The following is a 23,256-nucleotide window of genomic DNA, read 5'->3' on the forward strand; positions in this document are numbered from 1 at the left end:
ACTAACGATTATTTAACATTTAATATTAAGATATTATTTTACAATAGTTATTATGGTGTGACTGATTGAATAAAGCCTTGTTCTTAACTTTTACTTTACATGAATACTGGGTAACATTTTTATTGTCCACATTCTCATTGTCATGGATGTTGGAGATGGGACTGGGAGTGTTGGAAGGGAGAGTGGTTTGTAAGACAGACCCATCATGCAAGAGGACACTGTAAATGAGAACGAAAATGAGATAAAAATTGAGGAGCTAGTTATAACATACCCTTGAAACAGACAAGTCTCTAAAATAATTCCAAAATATGCAACTTCTTAGCATAATCTTTCGGAAGTAAGACACAAAGACTAAACGTCTATGCAAGTAGGAAAATACGCATTGTCACCAAACATGGTGGACATGTCCTTGCCATCATTTCACTTCACGCTTTGATGCGAAACTTAGGCGGGTCCGGCCCTGCTGCTGTAATAACTCAGCTTCAGATTACACCGAAATCATACTTTGCTGAGTATTTCGAACATCCTCAAATCAGCAGGCTCTAGCTTTTTTGCAATGAAGCACCAAAATGGGATTTGGACTCATAGCTGAAGTGCTTGGCAAGGTCCGAAAATGGATAGGGAGAATCTGCCGGCAATTGTTGGTGAGCCGTGAGCCAACTCACGTGTACATATTCAATGCGTTGCCTGGTGAGTCAGAGGCCTGTGAGGCTTTGGCGCTGAAACAAGCATTATTTTTTAAAGGCAGGTAAGCATTATAATCAAAGTACAAGAAGCTATTATATATTCGTTTGGGTGCTGAACAAATTGAACTTGTTCTTCTAAAATATCAAGAGTCTTGAGCAAATAAGGTTTGCCACATTAAACACGTGCAATAATTGGTTTAAGCTTTAGAATTAAGTGGTGTCTGACATGATATGAGAGCCTTGGTTTGAATCTTAGGAACCCATTTGGTTTTCTTTTTTTGGCCCACCTGTTTATCATTTGGTGGTCCGAGTGAGTTTGTTCGATTTGCATTGTTGGCTTACTAATAGAGCTTAAACTTCTGAGATGAATGCTCTTTAACAGTAGAACGAGATCCAATGTGTAATAATTTTAAGTTACCACGGTGAGGAATTGTGTGTAATGTCTAATGGTATTGGGAAAGGTTGTGCCCGTCAAAAAAAAGTAATTATCAGACAGCTCCATTTCTATTCTCTTCGCTATTGAATGCAGTCTATCAGAGCCTAATTATAATGAAGTTACATACCATTAGGGTTCCCTTGTTCATAGAAAGTTCGCAAAAGAGATACTGCTTCTGATGCCATGATTCCTCTAATACATTTGAAACCCTTTCCTTGTGGAATGCCATCGCTGTTGATGAAAGAGAAAACATAACAGAGTCCATTCGCATGAATTGCATTATACATTAACAAAAAGAAAATGTATCCAGAAAAAAAATGAAAATTTATCTAAAACATTCAGGATCGACTGGTATGACCCCAGCCCACCAGCTGATTCTAGATGTTGCTGGGTATTTTTTTTTGGAGGGGGGGGGGGGTTAGTCATATGCCACCAAGATCTTTTTATTTGCCACATCAACCACTTCCCACAATCAACTGGAAGAAATAAAGATCTTGCCAAAATTTGTATTTTTAAAGGACGATCTGAGCTTCTAAGTTTTAGGAACAAAATAAGAACATACATCATATGCGTGTCAACAATTTATAAAATAAGAGTAAAGTTTGCTAGGGAAAACAAAAATAAATTAAATGAATCAGCAAACATAACCACGAGGATGGGTTCAGAAATAAACCTTTTAAGCGGCTCAGAGCAACCAAGATGCAAAGGCAATATTGATCCACAACCTCCAAACTTGTCGTTTGTGCAGCCATAATATACTTCTTTTACACCTAAAGTGATTACGAGTTTAATTCATTGATCAGATTATCCCATTTAAACAAATTATCTTGAAGAGGGTAGTAAGAGCATACCAAGAATTGATAAAGCAGCTGCACACATTATGCACGGCTCACAGGTCACATAAAGGTGGCACTTCGAAAATTTTTTAGCAACCTCCAACTTTGAAAGTCCGTTTTTCTGCCAGTCCTTGAGAAGAACATCAACAGCTTCCATCTCTGCATGTCTTGACGCCTGTACACATACCACAAGTAAATTTTACAGAAAGAACATAAAACCCCATGATGTTAGTCATAAAACAGAAGTCACATCTGAAATTAACATTGAAAAGTGGAAGGCACTTAACTTGTAATATGATTACTGTTATTCCATCTAGAAGTGACGGGCAATGTTTATTCTAGAACATTTGCTTGGAAAACAAAAAAATCATTGAAGTACTAGGTGAGGACGAAAGTAAATGGCTCAAAAGCTTTGTCAAGCTAAACGGACTTGCAGAAGTAGGCTGATTCATATAAAAGGGGGAAATTCAGTTTCCACTCTCTAACTGATAATGTTACAATTTTTTTTTTTTTTTATAAGTAAAAGTAAATATATTGATACGAATGAAATAGGCATAATCCGTGTACACAGGAAGTATACAAAAAAACACTTAAATACATTCTAAGATCAAGAGATTAAAGACAAGAAGTCATGCACATTGTTTCCATTAAGGACAATAGCTGAAAACCAAAGCATTAAAGTGTGTATAAAAAAATTATGAAGCTCCACCATTGTACGCTCCTTATCTTCAAAACACCGCTCGTTTCTTTCTGGCCAAATACACCACATGATGCACAACGGAATCATCTTCTACACTATTGCCACTTGAGGACGGCCTTGAATCTCCTTCCAACAGGCCAATAAACCTTCCACCCTCAAAAGTATAACCCATGCAACGTCGACTCTTCTAAAGATCTCATCCCACAATACTCTTGTCACCTCACAATGCAATAATAAATGGTCCACTGATTCTCCATTCTTTTTACACAAATAACATCAATCCATCATGACGTAGTCCCTCTTCCTCAAGTTGTCCGTGGTCAATATCTTCCCAAGAGCAGCAGTCTATACAAAGAAGACCACTTTAGAAGGCACACGAGACCTCCAAATATTCTTCCAAAGGAAATGTACATTAGCTTGTGATGTCAGTATTTTGAAATACGCCCTGACTGTACATTTCTTGCTGCCATTAAAATTTAAACCTCCACTGCATCTTATCCCCATGTGCCGTGGTGTTTTCCGTGGAGCATATCAATATGAAAAAATCTAATACAATGGGTAATTCCCAATCATGAATATCCCAATTGAAAAAAACATTCCACTGGGGAGGGTCATGAGAAAATACCCACAAATCCGCCACAGTAGCATCCCTGTTAGCTGCAATACGATAGAGGACTAGAAAAACTGTGTTAAGAGCACGATATTCACACCAAACATCATGCCAGAACCTAATTCTGGTACCCTCTCCAGCCACAAAACGGGTATGGCTTACAAAACTCAACCACCCCTTCCTAATAACTTTCCATAAGCCCACACCATAACCCCCCACACACTTCATTGGAGCACCAAGCCACTAACACCCCCCCCCCCCCCCCCCCCCCACAAATCACTTTCGTGTCTACAATCAATAATTTCCTTCCACAACGACTCCCCCTCCAAGTGATACCTTCACAACCATTTCCCTAATAAGGCTTTATTAAAGATCCTTAAGTTGCACACTCCCAATCCCCCATTCGAAATTGGGGAACAAACTTTATTCTAATGAACAAAATGGAATTTCTTTTCCTCCCCCCCCCCCCCCCCCCCCAAAACAAAATAAGAAGGCCCAAAATAATTTCTCAATCTTGTTCGCCACCCTTGCAAGCAAAGGGAACAAGGATAAAAAATAGGAGGTGGGAAGATTCGTTAAAGTACTCTTAAGTAATATGAGTCGACCCCCTTTCGATAAATACATTCGTTTCCAACCAGCCAACATTTTCTCTATTTTCTCCACAACCCCATCCAAAATGGCTCTAGCCTCAAAAGTCGCCCCCCACGGGAGGCCCAAATATTTCATAGGCAGTGAAGACACTTTACAGCCCAAGAGGCTCGCCAAGCTACTGATAATAGGCACTACACCCACCGCAACCATTTCGGATTTACTTAGACACGGCTTCAAAACATAATAAAAGTGCTCGTAGAGTTAGAATCTGGCCATGATCCGCTTCACAAAAAAGTAGAGTATCATTTGCAAACAAGAGGGGTGAAATTATGCTAGAGCCATTATTACCATTACCCACCAAAAATCCTGATAAAAGATCGCCTCCAACCGCCACCTTTACCATCTGGCCAAGTGCCTCCCAAACTATAACAAAGAGAAGAGGAGATAGTGGATCCCCTTGCCTCAATCCACGAGAACTGTTAAAAAACCAGCAAGGGTGCCATTCACTAGCACCGAGAAACGAGCAGTGGAAACACAATGTTGAATTCATGAAATCCACTTATCACCAAAGCCACACCTCCCGAGCAAGTATATAAGAAAATCTCAATTCACATGATCATACGCCTTTTCCATGTCAAGCTTGCATAGAATACCAGGAACTCCCTCCCGCAGCCTATGATCCAAGCACTTATTAGCTATAAGAACCGAGTCTAGGATTTGTCTCCCTCAAACAAACGCATTTTGAGGCTTAGAAATAATATGTTCCAATACCAGGCTTAGATGGTTAGCAAGGACCTTCGCAATGATCTTGTATACTCCACTCACAAGGCTTATGGGATGGAACTCCTCAACTATCGTAGCCCCAGGTTTCTTTGCAATAAGAGCAATGAATGTCACATTGAGGCACTTTTCAAACTTTTTGAATGAGTGGAACTCCCCAAAAACCTGCAATACATCACATTTTATAATATCCCAAACATGCTTGAAAAAACCCTATTGAAAAGCCATCCGAGCCTAGTGCTTTGTCCTTGGCAATGCTAAGAATGACCTTATAAATCTCATCTCCGTCAAAAGGTCTTTCCAGCCAACTCGCACTCTGTGAATCAATAGACTCAAACAACATGTTATCAAGCTTCAGCCTCCAACAGGCTGGTTCCGTGAGGAGGTACTCATAGTAATGCACAATATGGTTTTCTAATTCAGAGGGAGAAGTAAGCACTTGAGTACCTGAATGAAGTGTCTCAATGGCATTGTTACGCCTATGTGAATTAGCTACTTTATGAAAGAACTTCGTACATAATGTTACACTTTACACACCAAACTACCAACATTAACTCATTGCACCCTCCAACTACCAAAAACTGACAGATAGCACATCCATCCAATTTTGGCCATTAAGATACAGTACAGTGTTGACAGTTGGATCCTAACAAAGGGTGAACATTGCAACTTTTTGGTTGTTTGACAGTGCAATGTGTTAAATGTTAGTAGTTTGGGTATTGAATGTGCAAGGGAAGCGAGGAATCCGTGGATAACCTATTACTCCATGGTGAGGTATTTAGCTCCTTATAAAAGTTGTGTTTAGTCTGTTTGGCTTAATATTGGTGAAGCCTCGACAGGTGGTTGATCTGTTAGCATGTTGAAAATGGTGGTTCAATAGTCATCACAATGAGCCAATGGGGCCTTGTGGAAAATGACTTTGATCTGTTTGATGCAATTAATCCAGAGAAAGAAATGACCAAAGTTTTGAAGATGGTACAAGGACAGCGGAAGGCTTTAAAGCCTTTTTTTTCTCTCTTTTTTTTTTATCACTAGATGATAGCCCATTATGTCTTAAGCTTCTAGGATTTTCTTTGGTAGACCACTTGAAGGAACAACTTGCTATAACCATATGCAAGAAAAAAAAATTCAAACGAGTGGGGATTCAGAGATCATATGCAAGAAAAATTAGTCAATCTAACACATGCAACCCTGCTATAACCATATGCAAGTAAAACCTATCAAAATTCTACAAAAACATAAAAGAGAATGAGGATATCAAACAGAAAAAACAAGATCGTAGGAGCTCCAAAAGATGAAATTAAGCATACAGTACACGGGGAAATAGGAAAGGAAAAAAGAAAGGATTTGATCTTACGTTTCGTGTCTCAGTAGTTCGATTTCTTCCTGAGGCAATGACCTTTCCATCTTCAACAATCACACAGCTGGCCATCATATGCGAAATACTCAGAAAATCATACTCTATATATTAAGCAAATTCTGAGGATCAATAAATTTTCTTACTTATAAAAAAATATATTAAGCAAATTCTTCAGAAACAGAAAGAAAAAAAAAAAGTGCCTGCACTAAAAATATAAACAACTACCTCTGTACTTGGGCTATGCCTAATTATGAGGATCAATAAATTTTCTTACTTATAAAAAAAAAATAAACAACTAAACAACTTCAGGACACAAAAAGAAATCAAAAGCTGATATTGGACATTTTTATGTGAGGATTGGATGTTGAACATTAATATGTTTATTTTCTCCTTCGTAGATACTTTGGTAACATTGTAAATTCTACTGCTTAAAAAAATAATTCATGGCGTGAAGTTATCATACAACCTGTCACACACAAACAGCAAGGATGTGCAAACTTGGACTGTTAAAAAAAAAATTCTAACATGCCTATGAAAAATGCACAGCGTAGCATGATAAGAAATAACAAATGAGACCGAAAAACAGCTTACCCAACAGGCACTTCAAGGCTGTCCAAAGCAAGTTTTGCCTGCCACATAAGAAGGCATGAATGAGCAGTAGACAAACAAGTATAATTTTAGAAAGCAAAATAATAGTTAAAGCAACTAAAGACGATACTAGAAAATTAAAGCATACGAAGTAACAGAATAAATATGATGCTTTGAGTTTCTTTCATCTAATACAGCCAATCCCCCAGCATAGCATGAGCAACTGATGGCACCTACAGAGTGAAACCCCAACTAAGAATAACCCCACGTAATAGACACACCAGACTCAGGCACTATGAGTGCATTCTCACATTTACCACTGCATCCCATTCGCTGATATGGCCTTCCAGTGACCATATACACTAATACTTAAAATGAGACGAACTTGATATTCCTTGACTACACCACTTATCATTTTATGCAAAGACTTGGTATCTGATTTAGTTGTCTCCTAAGAGTTTGTACAAACTGATTCCATTTCCCAGCATCTTTACCTTAATTTTTTTTATTTTTTTATTTTTTATGTTGGGGAACCTCTCCAAGGCAAAACTCTTCGGACCCACCCTTGCAGAGTAAACCCCGGTTCCGTGCACCGCACCCTCGGAAGTTTCCATACAAGGAACTGGTTAAATCGCTGGCTTTTCACCAGGAGGTGTGGCCCTAAAGGATTGTTTGCATCCATGAGGTGTTAAACCTTGGACCTTGAAGGGAGTGATACCCCAAAACCAAGGCCTTCACTACTTGGGCCAACCCCTTGGGGTTCCCAGCATCTTTGCCTTAATGAAAGTCGACAACCACAAAACCAAGTAATTGCCCAATAAATCTCATCGTAAAGAATCACACAATAAATCAGAAGATAATTGGGCTCATAGCATATAACGTAATGTTGCAAATGAGGCTTAGCTCAATAAATAAATCAACCGGGCCTGCTTATCAAACTAATTGGCTGAGCTAGCCAACCTTGAGTGGTTTTAGGCTCAGTTTATAAACGTAGCAACCCTGAAAATAATATATTTCACTTTTTCAAGCTTGCCAGAAACTCAACTATGGAAGTAAAAATAAATTACATGATATAAAAGTCATTTGTTGGAGAAGTAATATATCTTTCTTCTCGGTGTATTCAATTAAATTCGAAGTCTTGAAAACAAATCCAATGAGTCCGAACATAAATGAGAAAGCCTCAGCATTACCTGTTCCAATGCAAGCTCCATGAATGCAAGAGTATCAGGAGAGAAATCTTCCCCAGGAGATTCCATCTGACCCAAAAAATGCAAAGTGGTGAATACTAGAACATGAATGCAGTTGACTATAATAACGAAAAAAAGTGCAATATGCACCTGGGACGACGAGCACGTAAATCAGGTTTCTAATGCGAAATCAGATAAAAGAAATTACCAATTGTAGAATACAAAATTTCACATATGGCTATGATGGAAGATCCTAGGCGAAAAAGGAAACTAAATCCACATCCACTAGAAATTTTTCGTGCGCATGTACATGGTACATCGAAATATTGGTATCCGTAAAAACATGATAGATCCCTTCAGTCCAAGAAAAAGATTTCAACAAATATTTCTTCAGGAAATAATGCTAAAGGACTATTAAGATTTTTGAGGTACGGAAAATAAATATTTCCGAAAATGTGTTCTTAGCAAACAAGCACATCATACAATAGATCCATAAATTTTCTCCACTGTTTTCATGAATCAGGCGCCAAAATCGAAACAAGAAAAAACCACATCAAGAAACTACAGGGGGAAGAGCTTTGAAACAATTTCTAGGAAATTCCTCAATCAGGCTGCAACAAACAACGTAATTAAACGGAGAATCAACACGCACACGTTGATCAAAAGAGAGAAAGAGGAAGATGATCAGAAGACAATCGGATATTCACAATGAAGAAATTACCTACTGAAGAGAGGGGGAGGGGGATCGAAGGAATTTGGTCAAGCTCTACAACTACCGAAATGGATCTGCAAAGGATCAGATTTGCCAAAGAGTAATGAAAAGAGACAGAAAATCTACTTATCCAAAAAAAAAACGAGAGACAGAAAATCTAAACTAAATCTTAAGCCTAGGGTTTAGGCTTTCGACAGTAGTACAACTGTTCGTATCTCTAGCAGATCACTTTTCCGGCAAATAAGAACACATAACAGTCAAGTGATGTATCACGGAGTTGGATAACTTGGATGACATGAGTGTCTATGTGAATACTGTCACTCACCACTGCTGCTCATGCCATTTTACTTTTGAGTAAACCTCTTTTCTTCGAATCTTTTTTTATAAAGAGTAATGTTAGATACAACTCTAGGGTGTATAAACCGACTTTTTCGTGTGGCTCCCAGATTTACCCACTTTTTTCAAAAAGAGTGTACGACTTCTACACCCTAGAACTGCAAATATCATTTCTCTTTTTTAAAAAGTTTTGAATAATCATTTTATTATTCAACACCCTTTTTGCTGATTAATCAATTATTTGTTTTCACATTTACAATTTGAAATATCAAGATTAAATATCATTTCATCAACTATCAAATACAAATAAATAATACAAATCCAATTATAGTAGTCAAGAAAAATAGATGAAGTGACAAATGTTAATAATAAGGTACTAACAGATGGTGTATGATTCAATTTTTCAATATTTAAAAGATACAATATGTCAATTGTAATCATTTGAAATGCAAAATATAAAATACTGAAACGTGCAAAATATATTTACCACAAAATGTATACACTTTTAAGTTGTTTTACAAGGTCTTTGCTTAAAGTTATTTCTTTCATATAAAAGGCTTGATCATCTTGTTTATTCAATGATCACTCCAAGATTCTACACTTTAGCAGACTGAAGGAGAGGGTGATAATTGGAATAATAGATTTTGATAGCTTGAGATGAATATATATATATATATAATACCAATTAACTGGATAATGAAAAAAGTATTTTCACATTTAGAAACCCTACATTTTAATTGAGAATTTGTCTTCCTAAACTTCTTCATTATTAAGGAAAATGATAAAAACACATCAATTTTATACACTACTTTCACAATCCAATTTTGAATGGAAGGAATTGCTATAAAAATAGTTATAAGAGTATCATTGCTTTACAAAAATATCTCTTATTCAAAACATAATTGTAACTGAATTGTGACTCCACCGACTACCATTACTCTCATAGTCAATCCTTTCGTTTTGCATGTATTAAGGCTTTACCATGCATTGTTTGTCACTACTCTAATATCTAACACTATAGTTGTAACGTCTTGTACCCGGAGGGTTAGGGAGTGAGTTCCTATCACTTCAAATCAAATTTCCAACACTACAAGTACAGACTCCAAACGATAAAGGGAGAGGCTCTATAACATGTAAAACTCATTCATTCCAAAAATATACGTTGCTTCACAGAGACGTAAATGAACTCCTCCAACATATAAAATAAAAGAAAATTCCACAAAGTCTCAAATAATACATCATTATCTCAAAATACTATTCAGAACTAAAGTAACTAATTTTCTGAATAAAATCCTCCAACAGAATCTTGTACCCTTTGGCACTTATTCCAATCTGATAACCTACTTGTGCCTATTAGGCACTTATTCCTCTAACTCAACTAATCACGCTTGTGCTTCCTATTTCTGATCCTGAGCTTAAACCTCAAGTCATCTAAAAAATAATTTGAGAGAACTCAACTAAAATAATCTGAAAAATAACTAGCAAAATTCTTTTTTTTTTTTTTATAAGTAAGAGATTAATATTATATATATGAATGAAATAGGCATAGCCCATGTACACAAGAAGTATACAGAAGAACACCTAAATACATTCTACGTGCGATAAATTAAAGACAAGAAATCATGAACATTGCCCCCTGCAATACAATAGCGGAAAGCCAAGACAATAATGTGTGGAACAAAAAATTCTTCAACTCGGCCAGTGTGCATTCCTTATCTTCAAAGCAGTGCGCATTTCTTTCCGTCCAAATACACCACATGATGCACAACGGAATCATCTTCCACACCATTGCCACTTGATGACAGCCTTGCATCTTCCTCCAACAACCCAACAGATCCACCACCCTCATAGGCATAACCCAAGCAGCATCAACCCTTTGAAATATCTCATCCCACAACACCCTTGCTACCTCACAATGTAGTAAAAGATGATCCACCGATTCTCCATTCTTTCTACACATGTAACACCAATCCATGACTACACATCCTCTCTTCCTCAAATTATCCGTGGTCAAGATCTTCCCAAGGGCAGCACTCCAAATAAAAAAGACTACTCTAGAAGTCACACGAATTCTCCAAATATTCTTCCAGGAAAACGGAGTATTATCCTGTGTTGTCAAGATGTTATAATACGCCTTCACTGTGCATAACTTGTGATTGTTAGACCTCCACTTCAATCGATCACGTTGTGCTATAGGGGTCCCTGTAGAATATAATGAGCTCAAAAATTCTGCAACAATAGATAATTCTCAGTCATGGAAATCCCTACTAAAGAGAATGTTCCACTTATACGAGCCATGAGAAAATAACCGCAGATCCGCAACTGACGCCTCCTTGTTAACTGCAATACGATATAGAGCCGGAAAAGCCATTTCCAAAGTTTGATCTCCACACCACATGTCCCTCCAAAAACTTATTCGATTGCCCTCACCAATTACAAAACGGATTTGATTTGCAAAGCATGGCCACCCTTTCCTTATAAACTTCCATAAACCCACACCATACCCCCCCTCTCACTTCGTTGGAACACCAACCACCCCTAGCGACACCATATCTAGCATCAACAATTTCCTTCCACAATGATCTCTTCTCCAAATGATATCTCCAAAACCATTTTCCCAATAAAAATTTATTAAAAGTCCTCAAGTTACACACTCTCAATCCTCCATTTACAACTATGGCACAAACTGTTTTCCATCTAATTAGATGAAATTTCTTCTCCTCCCCCATACCTCCCCATAAGAATGCCCTAAATAGTTTCCACATCCTATTTACCACCCATGCAGGCATAGGAAACAAAGATAAAAAAATATGTGGAGAGGGTAGTGAGAGTACTCTTAATAAAAGTGAGACGACCCCCTTTTGATAAATACACTTGTTTCCAACAAGCCAACATTTTCTCTATCTTCTCCACCACCTCATCCCAAATAGCTCTATTCTTAAAAGTTGATCCCAACGGAAGGCCAAGATATTTCATTGGAAAAGAAGACACCTTACATTCAAGAAGGCTTGCTAGGCTGAGGATATTAGGAACCGCACCCACAAGAACCATTTCAGACTTACCCAGATTCACCTCGAGCCCTGATACTGCTTCGAAGCAAAGTAGCAATGCTCGTAGCGTTTAAATTTGGCTATTATCCGCTTCGCAAAAGACTAAAGTATCATATGCAAAAAGAAGATGTGAGATGATAGTAAGGCCACTAGAGCCATTGCCCACTTGAAAACCAGCTAAAAACCCTCCCCCAATAGAAGCCTGCACCATCCTACTTAGAGCCTCCATAACTATAACAAATAAAAGTGAGGATAAAGGATCTCCCTGCCGCAATTCTCGTGAACTATCAAAAAAACCAGCAGGTGTGCCGTTGACTAGAACTGAGAATCGGGCCTTGGAAATACAATGACGCATCCATGAAATCCACCTAACCCCAAAACCATACCTCTCACGCAGGGATAAGAGAAATTATCAGTTCACATGATTATACGCCTTCTCCATGTCAAGCTTGCAAAGAACACCTGAGCCTCCCTCTCGAAGTCTGTGGTCCAAGCACTCATTTGCAATGAGTACCGAATCAAGAATTTGTCTCCCCAGAATAAATGTGTTTTGAGACTTGGAAATGATATGCTCCAACACCGGGCTAAGCCTGTTGGCCAGGACCTTCGCAATAATCTTATACATGCTACTAACCAGGCTTATTGGACGAAAGTCCTCAATAATCGAAGCCCCGTGTTTTTTAGGAATGAGAGTAATGAAGGTTGCATTGAGGGATTTTTCAAACTTTTGGAAATAGTGAAATTCACTAAAAACCTGCATTACATCGCCTTTCACAATATCCCAATAAGTTTGAAAGAAACCCATTGAGAAACCATCCAGACCTGGTGCTTTATCCTTAGCCATACCAGAGATGATCTTGTAAATCTCTTCTTCCGCGAAAGGTCTCTCTAGATCACACGCGCTCTGTGAGTCAATTGCCTCAAAGGGCAAGGCATCAAGCTTCGGCCTCCAAGAAGCCGATTCTGTGAGAAGGGTCTCATAATAGTGTACTATATGGTTTTCTAGCTCGGGAGGAGAAGAAATCATTTGAGAGCCTACTTGAAGTTACTCAATAGCATTGTTACGCCGGTGTGAATTAGCCACTTTGTGAAAGAACTTAGTGCACCTATCACCTTCTTATAACCAAAGGGCCCTGAATTTTTGACGCCATGAGGTCTCCTCTGCCAACATAACTCTTTTCAAGTTTGCCATAACCATACCTTTCCTCAAAACCACCACCTTCGAGGTATCTCCCACTAATTCTTTGCCCTCTAGCTCTTGCAATTCCTCCAACATTGCAGACTTCTAATCGTCAATATGACCAAACACTTCCAAGTTCCACTTCTTCAGGTCTTGTTTCAATGCCTTTAACTTGCTTACAAGAATGAAACTTGGAGTACCAAAGAACTGATATGATGACCACCAAGAACTCACCTTCTCTACAAACTAATCCGTAGATAATCACATATTTTCGAACTTGAAATACCAGCGACCCCTATGAATACCCCCACAGTATAAAAGAATAGGGAAATGATCTAAACTGACTCAAGCTAACCGTTTCTGGCTTACTTCTGGATGGTGGGCCTCCCACGAGGGAGAGACAAAGAATCTATCCAATCTCGACCAAACCCTCCTGTTTGACCAAGTGTACACCCCCTACCAAGGGGAGATCCATGAGATCCAAATCAAAGATAAACTTGGAAAATTCCTCCATAGCCACAAAATTTCGAAAATGCCCTGATTGTTCGCTAGGAAAACGCGTAATGTTAAAATCACCCCCCAAACACCACGGCACTTCCCATAGTGTGTATAAGCCCGCCAACTCCTCCCACAACCTTCTCATGTCCCTGTCTAACATTAGGACCATAGGAACCTGCAAATGCCCATTCACATCCATCAACCACGTTTTTAAACAAAGTCGCAACCGAGAAATCTCCAATACACTCCTCAATCACCTCTACCACTCTTTTATCCCACATTAGTATAACTCTTCCTGAAGCTCCCAAATAAGCCCAACCCACATACGAGCACCCCCATAAACTTCGCACAATTCTTCTATCAATGAATTGCAACTTTGTTTCTTGAAAACAAACCACATCACCCTTCCACATCCGCAATAAAGATTTGATACGAAAGCGTTTATTACGATCATTGAGCCCCCGTACATTCCATGATAAGATCTTAGGCTTCATAAAAACCTAGATTGCCCCTCCCTTTCGATCTATCCCTTCCTCCACTCCCTTCCTTCACATCATAGTTAATGGAACAAGTTAGAAGTCTAAGTTCCCTATCCTGCTTTGAAGCTGATTTCGAATGGCTAGCTTCGAGTGCTACAAGAAGGGCCTTGAATTGTTCTTCATAACCTCCAAAGAAATCCCTATAACGGCTTGAATCTCCTCTACCTTCTTGAAAACCTAATTTGACGGGCAACTCCCATACTTAGAGCTGGGAGGGAGTGTACACAGGGGAGTTAGAGAAGCCCCCTCCTCACCAAGATTATCAGAGTAAAATAAGGCCAGTTTTGAGCTACAAGTTAAGACTAGTTCACCACTGGGTTCGACCAAATTTAATTGGTTCACCACTGGTACATCACATAATAAAACCAGTTTCTTTACCTCCCCAAACTCATTCCCATCTACATACTTCATCTCCAGTGGTAAAAAGCCTATCGGAGACCCCTGTAATGAGACTTCATGCTCCGGCAGGTCTGACAGCAAAGGCAACGCATCAGGGCCTTTCCCCACCACGCGCGACTGGGTCTGTGCAGTCGACAGCCCAAGCGGCTATGGGAGATCATCACACGAAGACCCATCCTCTACCGACACCTCTACCAACTCACCAATCTCAGTGCCGGTGTATATTGAATGAACAGACTCACCGTGATGGTCGACGGTAACCAGCTGAGTTTCTGTGCCGGTATGAAGTCCGGCAAAACCCATATCGGTGCCACAGGAAGAGGGCACACTGTCTGGACCACCTCTACCAACTTGGCAACCTCTGTGCCAGAGTGTAGTGACTGTGCAGCTCACCGTGATGGTCGATGGTGACCGGCGGAAGTTTCTGTGCCGGTGGGGAGTCCGGCAAGACACATATCGGTGCCGTTGGAGGAAGGCACGCTGTCTGGGCTGAGATTTCGATCTGCACCCAAGACACCTGAGACATGGCCCAGGCTTTCTTTGGGCCATACTCCTCTTGACCCGGCCCAAGGCCCATTACGAACCCAGCCTGCACAGAGTGAGCCTTCCCCACCTTTGAGTCCATCCCCCTCTGCTCCATTTCCCTCCCTACATTGCACCCCGAAACCTAGCCCAAACCCATCTTCATTACTTCTTTCCCTTTAACACAGCATTTAAGGCAAAGAATATCTTCTAAAAGAAACCCAACTTTCTACTCCATATCAACCAATGCCCATAACAATTTATCCTCATTTAGCCCCAACAACTCACTGCCATCTCCCTCCTTTCTTCGCATGATCTCTGAGCTAGACACGTCTGGGACCACTAGGCAAGGTAGTACCTTCTGCACCACCTCACGGTATGACCGTTAACCAACAATCGTCGACAATGGAGCACCACCATCTCCCTTGTGCCCCTTCGGCTTGCCTGCCTGAGAAGACCACAGAACACAGGCCCCTCTGTTTCTCCCACTCCAAACAGAGGAGGAAAGAGTAAGCTCCTTAATAGTGTCTCCAAATTTCCTCCACCCCTCAACCTTCCTCCCTTCCGGTACCACTATCGTACCCCTCCTCTTATCATGCCCAAACTCCGAAAGGGAGAAGAAACTGTCATTGTGGTTGCATCCCCTCTGCACTATTAACACTAAGTTTCCTTTTCTACGTGTTCTTAAAAAGTCAGGAGAAACCAAAGACGCAGCACATTCCTTCACCGTAAAGCCTAACCACCCTAAAGCTTCATGATCCAAGGAGACATATTTCACCACACGAATGCTACTCTCAGTGATACTCCACCACCTATCATTCTCCTTCTTAAATGAAAATAGCTTTTGTTCAATGAAAATATCTCTGCACATTCCCATCGAAACCAACAAAAAACACCAACTCGATAATCACCAAACTGGACATCTTGATAGAGAGAAAACCCTACGGAAAGAGAAAACACTAAGGCACGCAAACCCGGTGCCACCCTTCACCCACCCAAGACCAGCGAGTGACACCTCACCACCGTCACAAACAAGGCCGAAGGCCCTGGCGACTTCGCTGAGGGCCGTCCTGCATAGGTCCTCCCTCCAATTACCTGGACTTTCGTAAGATTCTCTCTGTCTTTCTCGGAGGCAACATCAACTGTCGAACCTATGCCTCCACCACCACCGCAGACAAAACTGACGGGCTCCGGCAACTCCATTAAGGGGACTCAGACGTCGGTCCCCCTCCGGCGACCGGGATTTTGATGTGCATTTTATTTTCATCAGGGCAGATCTGTTGTGGTACCTATTCTAATCTACTTTTTATTTTCATGTAACATCTTTTTCCTTGAGATGACGAAGCAAGATGATCTTGGGAGATGATCTTGTGATTTGGGATCAGATGATGACGACATGCGACGTGGATTCGTCTCAGATGAAAGGTGAGAGGTGGTCGAAGGTGGAATAAAAAACTTTCGTTTTTAAGAAAGAGGGAGGAAATAGTTTTCACATCTCGTAAAAGGATGACTAAGTTCATGTGTCTAGGTGGGACAGCGGCTTCATGGGTGGCTAAGGGGATAGAGGATTGTTTAGAACTCATCTGTCATGAAGGATTCTTCAGGGAGCTAAGGACGGGTAATGGAGTTCCCATCATTCAACATCATATTAACATTAGGGGCAGCTTTCTGCCACTCTCATAATTCTGGAATGGAATGAGGAAATGTTTGTTGGTGATTTCGAAAGGTGCAAATGGCATTGGATGAAAAGATTTATGCAGTCCATTCGAACCGTTGCTGGGTCCAAAGCCGCTATTCTGAAGCATGCAAACAGATGTGAGTTTGTTTATGGAAAGACCGTGGAAAGGTCTTCCTCAATCAAAGGTGCCTCATACGCTTCAGTGTTGAAGTCATTGGCGGGTAGTCCGACTGAGAATAGCTCCACGGCAGAAGGAAAGGGTAAGTCACTTGTAGGAGACAAAGGTTGTCAAGTGACACTGGGAGAAGTGGAAGGGGTCTTGTGGGCTATCAAAACTCAATTGACGGGAGTTATGGACTGTGTGAGTGATATCATGATTAAACTGGATAAGGGGCTGGACAGTCTTGGGTTTGGGTGGTGGATCGAAAACGAACCTGGCGGGGGAGGGGAGGGTAGATCTGTAGGCCTCAAGTGCGCTGGCAAATGACGTTTCGACGCCGTCACAGATAGGGTCTGACAAAGTGGCACAGAAATGATCGTCGGGGAGTGGAGCACATAAAAGCAATATCCTTGTCGACGGAGGGGAGGAACCATTAATGGTGATAGCAACCATATAGTTGTTGAGGAGATTCAAGATTTTAATGCAAGATATGGTGGGGAGGAAATTATGGGTTTGTCGTTGATGCCTTGTGAGGAGGTATGTCTAGGGTCTGAAGTGCAATTAGATACTATGTCTGGGGATAATGTTGTTTCCCTAGTTTCTCTTCTTCCGATAAACAATATAGCTGGTTCACCCCCGGATTGGGTTCTGTATAAGGTTAACGAGATTCAGCATATCGTGAGGCTTTCACATAAAAGATGTGAAGACCCATTTAAAGCACTACTCACTGCGATTGAGGCGAGCCGCTGGCTTGAAACCAAATCAAGTTTAAAAAAAATATGAGTTAAAGCTTTTACTTGGGCAATCAACTACGACACTAAATGTGGTAGCTCAAGTCGAGGGAAAATTAAAAGGAGGGCATTATGAAGACTTTCTCGTGGAGGGAGTTTAGGGTGGAGTCTTAAGCTGCGTTTGGATGTTGAGCTAAGCTCAGTTCTTTATGAATGATAGTGAGCTAAGTAGTAGAAAGAGTTATGTGGAGTCCATCTAAGCTAAGTTTAAAATATATTTGGATGTTAAGATAAATTTAGTATTTTTTATGAGAAGTTGAAAAAGGTTGTGGGTTCCACATATAAATGTGTTAAGTTGAAAAAGGTTGTGAGTCCCACGTGTAAGAAGGTTTTGAGTTGAGATGAGTTTAGTAATTTGAGAATTGAGTGTTTGGATGTTAGATTCAGTTTAAAATTAGACTGAACTCAGCTGAATCTTGCAACCAAACGCAACCTTAGTCTTAAGGGAAACACAGGGTTGGGGTTGGGGAGGTGTTAGGGTTGTAATCGAGCCAAACCGAGTCGAGCTTAGCTTTGGCTTGCCGAGCTCGGCTCGAGTCAAAATACTCGAGCCCGAGCTCGAGATTTTTTTTTATTCTGTGTTCGAGCTCGACTCAATAAGCTTAACTCTTAACTCGAGCTCGTCTCACAAACGAGTTCGAGTCAAGCCGAGCTCGAGCTCGAGCTCAAATTATTTATTTTTTAATTTTTTGAATAAGATTTAATAATTAATAAATTAAAAAAATAAAAAATCTCATATTGAATTTATACAACTAACAAGTAGAACCTTTATTGAATTATAAAATTTTAAAAAAATTATAAATAATTAATATCCAACTAGTTGATATTTATCCAAAATAACAATATATTATATGCGTGTATATATTATTAATATATACACTTAATATCATAGCATATATCTATTTCATATATGGTTCTCACATACTAGTATATGAAATTATTAAATTTTATCGACTAATTATTATACAAATTATAAAATATACCTATGAAATATATTCACTATATTTTTTTTTATAAGTAATCGATATATATATAAATAGAGATAGGTAAAACCCAAGTACACAAGATGATATACAAGAAAAAAGACTTATCTAGGTCGAAGTAATAGAAACTAGAAAGTCATGAAAATTCAGGCCATTAAAGTCTAGAGCAATGACCCATAAGCATAAAGTACGGAAAAATAGGGTTCTAAGTTCCTCCGAAGACTGCTCCTTGTTTTCAAAAGTCCGATCATTGCGTTCTTGCCATATACACTACATAATACAGATCGGGATCATTTTCCACACCGTCTTGATTTGTTGGACTCCTCTTGTAAGTGTCTAGCTGGCTAGTAGATCTACCACAGTTTCAGGCATAACAAAATATAACTCTATCCGGCTAAAGACTTCCATCCACAAGGTTCTAGCTGTCTCGCAATGTAGCAAGAGATGTTCCACTGACTCGCCGGATCTCTTGCACATGCAACACCAGTCTACTATAACTATCCGGTGCTTCCTCAAATTGTCAGTAGTCAGAATCTTCCCCCACGCTGCTGTCCATGCAAAGAAAATCGCTTTCGAGGGCGCCTTATTTCGCCAAAGTCTCCTCCATGGGAACAAAATATTAACGGGTTGGGAAATGGACTTATTGTATGATCGAACAAAGAAAATGCCCTTACCCGCAGGAGTCCACCACATCTTATCAGCTTGTTGTCTATTTGGCTTTACAGAATAAACCAAACTGAAAAAAGCCTCAAAGATGTCCACTTCCCAGTCTTGTGTCTCTCTACTAAACGTGACATTCCACTGCACTTGGTCCCCTGATAGAAGCATACGATCCTCTATTGAGGCTTCTTGGTTGCATGCCACTCGGAAAACTGCTGGAAATGCATCCTTTAGAGCCTCATCCCCACACCATATATCCATCCAAAACTTAATACGAGAACCCCTTCCCAACACCAATTTAGCGTGTCTACTGAAATCCCCCCACCCACGCCTAATGTGTTTCCAAACTCCAACACCGCTGGCCCCATTTACCTCTTTAGTGCACCAGCCCCCCATAAGCTTCCATATTTCCAATCAATTACAAGTTTCCATAAGGCTTCTATCTCCGTGTTATACCTCTATAGCCACTTCCCAAGCAAGGCCCGATTAAATGTTCTTAGATATTTTATACCCAAACCACCTTATGAGAGTGGCCTACACACCTTATCCTAACTGATCAGATGGAATTTGAATTCATCCCCTATCCCACTCCATAAGAAATCACGATACAGTTTATCAATCCTCGCAACTACCCTTGCAGGCAATTGAAACAAAGATAAGAAGTACGTAGAGAAAGGGTACTCTTGATGAGAGTCAACCGGCCACCTTTCGACAAGTACAATCTTTTCCATCCTGCCAGTTTCCTTTCTATCTTCTCGATGACTGGATCCCATATAGATGAGGCCCTTGCAGCAGCCCCCAACGGCAATCCTAAATAGGTCATGGGAAGAGAAGCTACCTTGCACCCAAGAATACTAGCTAGCTGCCTTGTGTTGCTCACATTCCCCACCGGCACTAGCTCTGACTTGTCAAAGTTAACTTTCAAGCCGGATGCTGCTTCAAAACATAATAATAATGCCTTCAATGCCCTCAACTGGTCACGATCTGCCTCACAGAATAGGAGCGTATCATCTGCAAAAAGTAAATGAGATAAAGTAATAATGCCCCTGTTGGGATCACCAATCGGAAATCCAGCCATAAACCCATGCGTAACCGCCACCGATATCATCCTACTCAAGGCCTTCATAATGATACAAAGAGAAGTGAGGACAAAGGATCTTCCTTCCTTAAGCCGCAAGAGCTACTGAAAAAACCTGTAAGACAGTCATTTATCAATACTGAAAATCTAGCCGTAGTAATGCACCAACTCATCCAAGAGCGCCACCTAGCCCAAAACCGCACCTCCCCAACAAGTACAAGAGGAAATCCCAATTTACGTGATCATATGCCTTCACTATATCTAGTTTGCAAATAATCATTGTGGAACCAGCCTTTAATCTACTAACCAAACCTTCGTTCGCTATAAGGACTGAGTCCAAGATTTGTCGCCCCTTAACAAATGCATTTTGTGGCTTTGTGATGATCTTGCCCAAAACCACCCCCAATCTGTTAGCAAGAACCTTGGAAATAATTTTATACAACTCATTCACAAGACTAATGGGTCGAAAATCCTTAACCTCCAGCGCTCCAATCTTCTTCGAGATCAACGCAATAAAAGTAGCATTTAAGCATTTCCCAAACTTTCCAACCGAGGATACTTCCCTAAACAAATTCATTATGTCTACTTTCACAACCTCCCAACAAGCTTGGAAGAAGCCCATTGAAAAACCATCTAGACCTGGGGCTTTATCATTACCCATACGTCTCACTACCTCATACACTTCCTCGTCTTCAAAAGGCCTCTCCAACCAAGAGGCTTCCTAAGGCTCAATAGTGTCAAAGGCGAGACCATCCAACTTCGGTCTCCATTCCTCATGTTCTGTAAGCAGTTTTTCATAGAAATCCACCACATGATCACTAATGACAGGGGCCTCCATGCACTCTATACCATTCATATTCAGCATTTCAATAGTATTAGTTCTTCTATGAGAATTCTATACAGGGCATAGGGAAGGGGACAGGGGTTTCATAGCACAAAGGTGTTCAAACCTTCAGGGTGTTTTCATGGCACTGGTGGAATACGGTAGAGGAGGTTGCCGGAACTGCATTTTCATTCCAAAAGATATGGATGGAATGGGTTGGAGGAAGATGATGGAGGTTTTGAGAGCTGTTGGGCTTGAAGGTGACTCCTTTGGGTCGGCTACATTAGTGACGACGGCAGCTCCTCCTCCCAATAGTTCATACCTGGATGTGCTAAAAAAACCAAAGGTCTTGGACCCATCCCAACAACCTGTCAGAATTAGTGGAGAAGCGCCGCACAAACCGAGACGGACGGAGTGGAGCAGACACCCTCCGTGCACTCTCATAGAGAAAATTTTTTAAGAGAGAGAATGACACATACGAGACTTGAAATTTTATATATATATATATTCACTATATAGACATAAGTAATTAGATTACATATTATATATTTAGTTATAAAAATGGTATGCTTATATTATTAGCTAATACATATATATATGTATATATACATAGGTGTATATATATTTATGAACATATAAATGAGTTTTAATCGAGTCGACTCAAGCATAAACGAGCGGACCTTAACGAGCATTAGTCGAGTCGAGTCAAGTTTTGTCGGGTATGTGTCATTAACAAATCGAGCGGGTATCTGCTTTCACGAACGAGCTTTATTTTTCACGAATCGAGTTTGATTCGAGTTTAACCGAGCGAGTACCGAGCGGGCTATCGAACAGACTGATTCATTTACAGCCCTAGGAGGTGTGTTCTATTCCAATTCGGGCTTAGTGTATTTTTGGTAATTTTTCACTGGCTTTTTAGGTCATTAGGAGCTCTCTAGTATGGGCTAAGTGTTTTCTTGTATATGTCCAGTATACTTGGTTACTCCTATTGATATATATAATATTTTTACTTATAAAAATAAATAAATAAACCCATAAAAATAGTCCATCATGGTGCCTTGGTTTTATAATGGCCCAAGCACACAGGCCAAAAACACTACTCCACCAATAGATTAGCCCAAACTGCTTGGATTCACTACAATCCCATTCCAACATGCATCATGTTTACATTCGTACTCCCGACACATCAAAAAAGGAAATCACATCTTCCAATATCAACCAAGCCATGAAATTATTCAACCCACAATTCCAACATCCAACATAGACAACCCATATCTTCCAGTAACACCAAACAATCAGTTACGAAAACTAAGGGTGATAGCGCACTTACTCAACTCGGAGTGGTGGTCAATCAGATTTGAGGGCGTGGCAGCGTTGTCTATTGACGTTCGGGATGCTGTTGGTGGCGTGGGGCGGCACGCTGGCTACGATGACCTTTGTCGGTTACCGCGGTCAGCCTAACACAGAGACACAGTGAGACGTCGGCAGAGAGTTAGAGAGAGAGCGTGCGAGAGAAAGAGAGAGAGAAAGTGAGACACGGACAGAGAGAAAATGGGAGCACGAGAGAGATACAGATGGAGGACTTACCGGCGTGGCGTTACAATCGGCGACTGGAAAGACAGGTGGCGGCGCAAGACGTTCCACAGTGAGAGAATGTGCGGAGGAGAGAAAGAAAAGAGAGTGTTGGGCTGGGGAAACAAGGGCTTGGTGCAGCGGAGCTTCACGGTGTCGGCTATCGGAACTGTGGAGGGTGGCACTGCACGAACCGAGACGGACGGCGTGGGAAAGGGCGCGGCGGCGAGCGGGATTCACAGAGAAGAGAGGGAACGACTGAGAGAGAAGAAGGCGTGGGGAGGGGGTGAGGGCTTTAGGGTGTAAGCCTAAAACGACGTCGGCTTTGATCCTCCACTTTTTTTTTTTTTTTTTTTTTTACTTCCTGGACGGACCGGGTTTAAAATTTTGGACTTATGTGGGTTTAATATGGGCCGGGTTATTACAGCAGCATCTATTTTTTGTTTTTATCTTTAGAGTTGGACATACATGTAATTACGGTAGCATACATGAACAGTAAAT

The 23,256-nt window shown here is 40.5% G+C and overlaps 1 protein-coding gene across 3 annotated transcripts; it reads right to left on the reverse strand.

The window, feature by feature from the left end:
• Positions 1–221: 221 nt before the first annotated feature.
• LOC109003091 (tRNA-specific adenosine deaminase TAD2) lies at positions 222–23,057 on the reverse strand. Of its 3 annotated transcripts, XM_018981070.2 has the most exons (10): positions 22,771–23,057; positions 22,514–22,640; positions 8,496–8,560; positions 7,778–7,843; positions 6,591–6,628; positions 5,997–6,063; positions 1,974–2,133; positions 1,796–1,892; positions 1,250–1,353; positions 222–719 (listed from the first exon to the last, which is right to left on the reverse strand). In XM_018981070.2, exons 4-10 carry the CDS (start codon positions 7,841–7,843, stop codon positions 676–678), a joined length of 576 nt encoding a protein of 191 aa, XP_018836615.2. In that variant the 5' UTR covers positions 8,496–8,560; positions 22,514–22,640; positions 22,771–23,057; the 3' UTR covers positions 222–675. The 3 variants fall into 3 exon arrangements, with proteins under 3 accessions (XP_018836615.2, XP_018836616.2, XP_035538875.1); XM_018981071.2 differs by lacking the exon at positions 8,496–8,560; XM_035682982.1 differs by lacking the exon at positions 8,496–8,560 and having other exon boundaries at positions 5,997–6,100; positions 22,771–23,056.
• Positions 23,058–23,256: the final 199 nt, after the last annotated feature.

This window comes from Juglans regia, chromosome 11 (genome assembly GCF_001411555.2).
Source record: "Juglans regia cultivar Chandler chromosome 11, Walnut 2.0, whole genome shotgun sequence".
Classification (NCBI taxonomy): domain Eukaryota; kingdom Viridiplantae; phylum Streptophyta; class Magnoliopsida; order Fagales; family Juglandaceae; genus Juglans; species Juglans regia.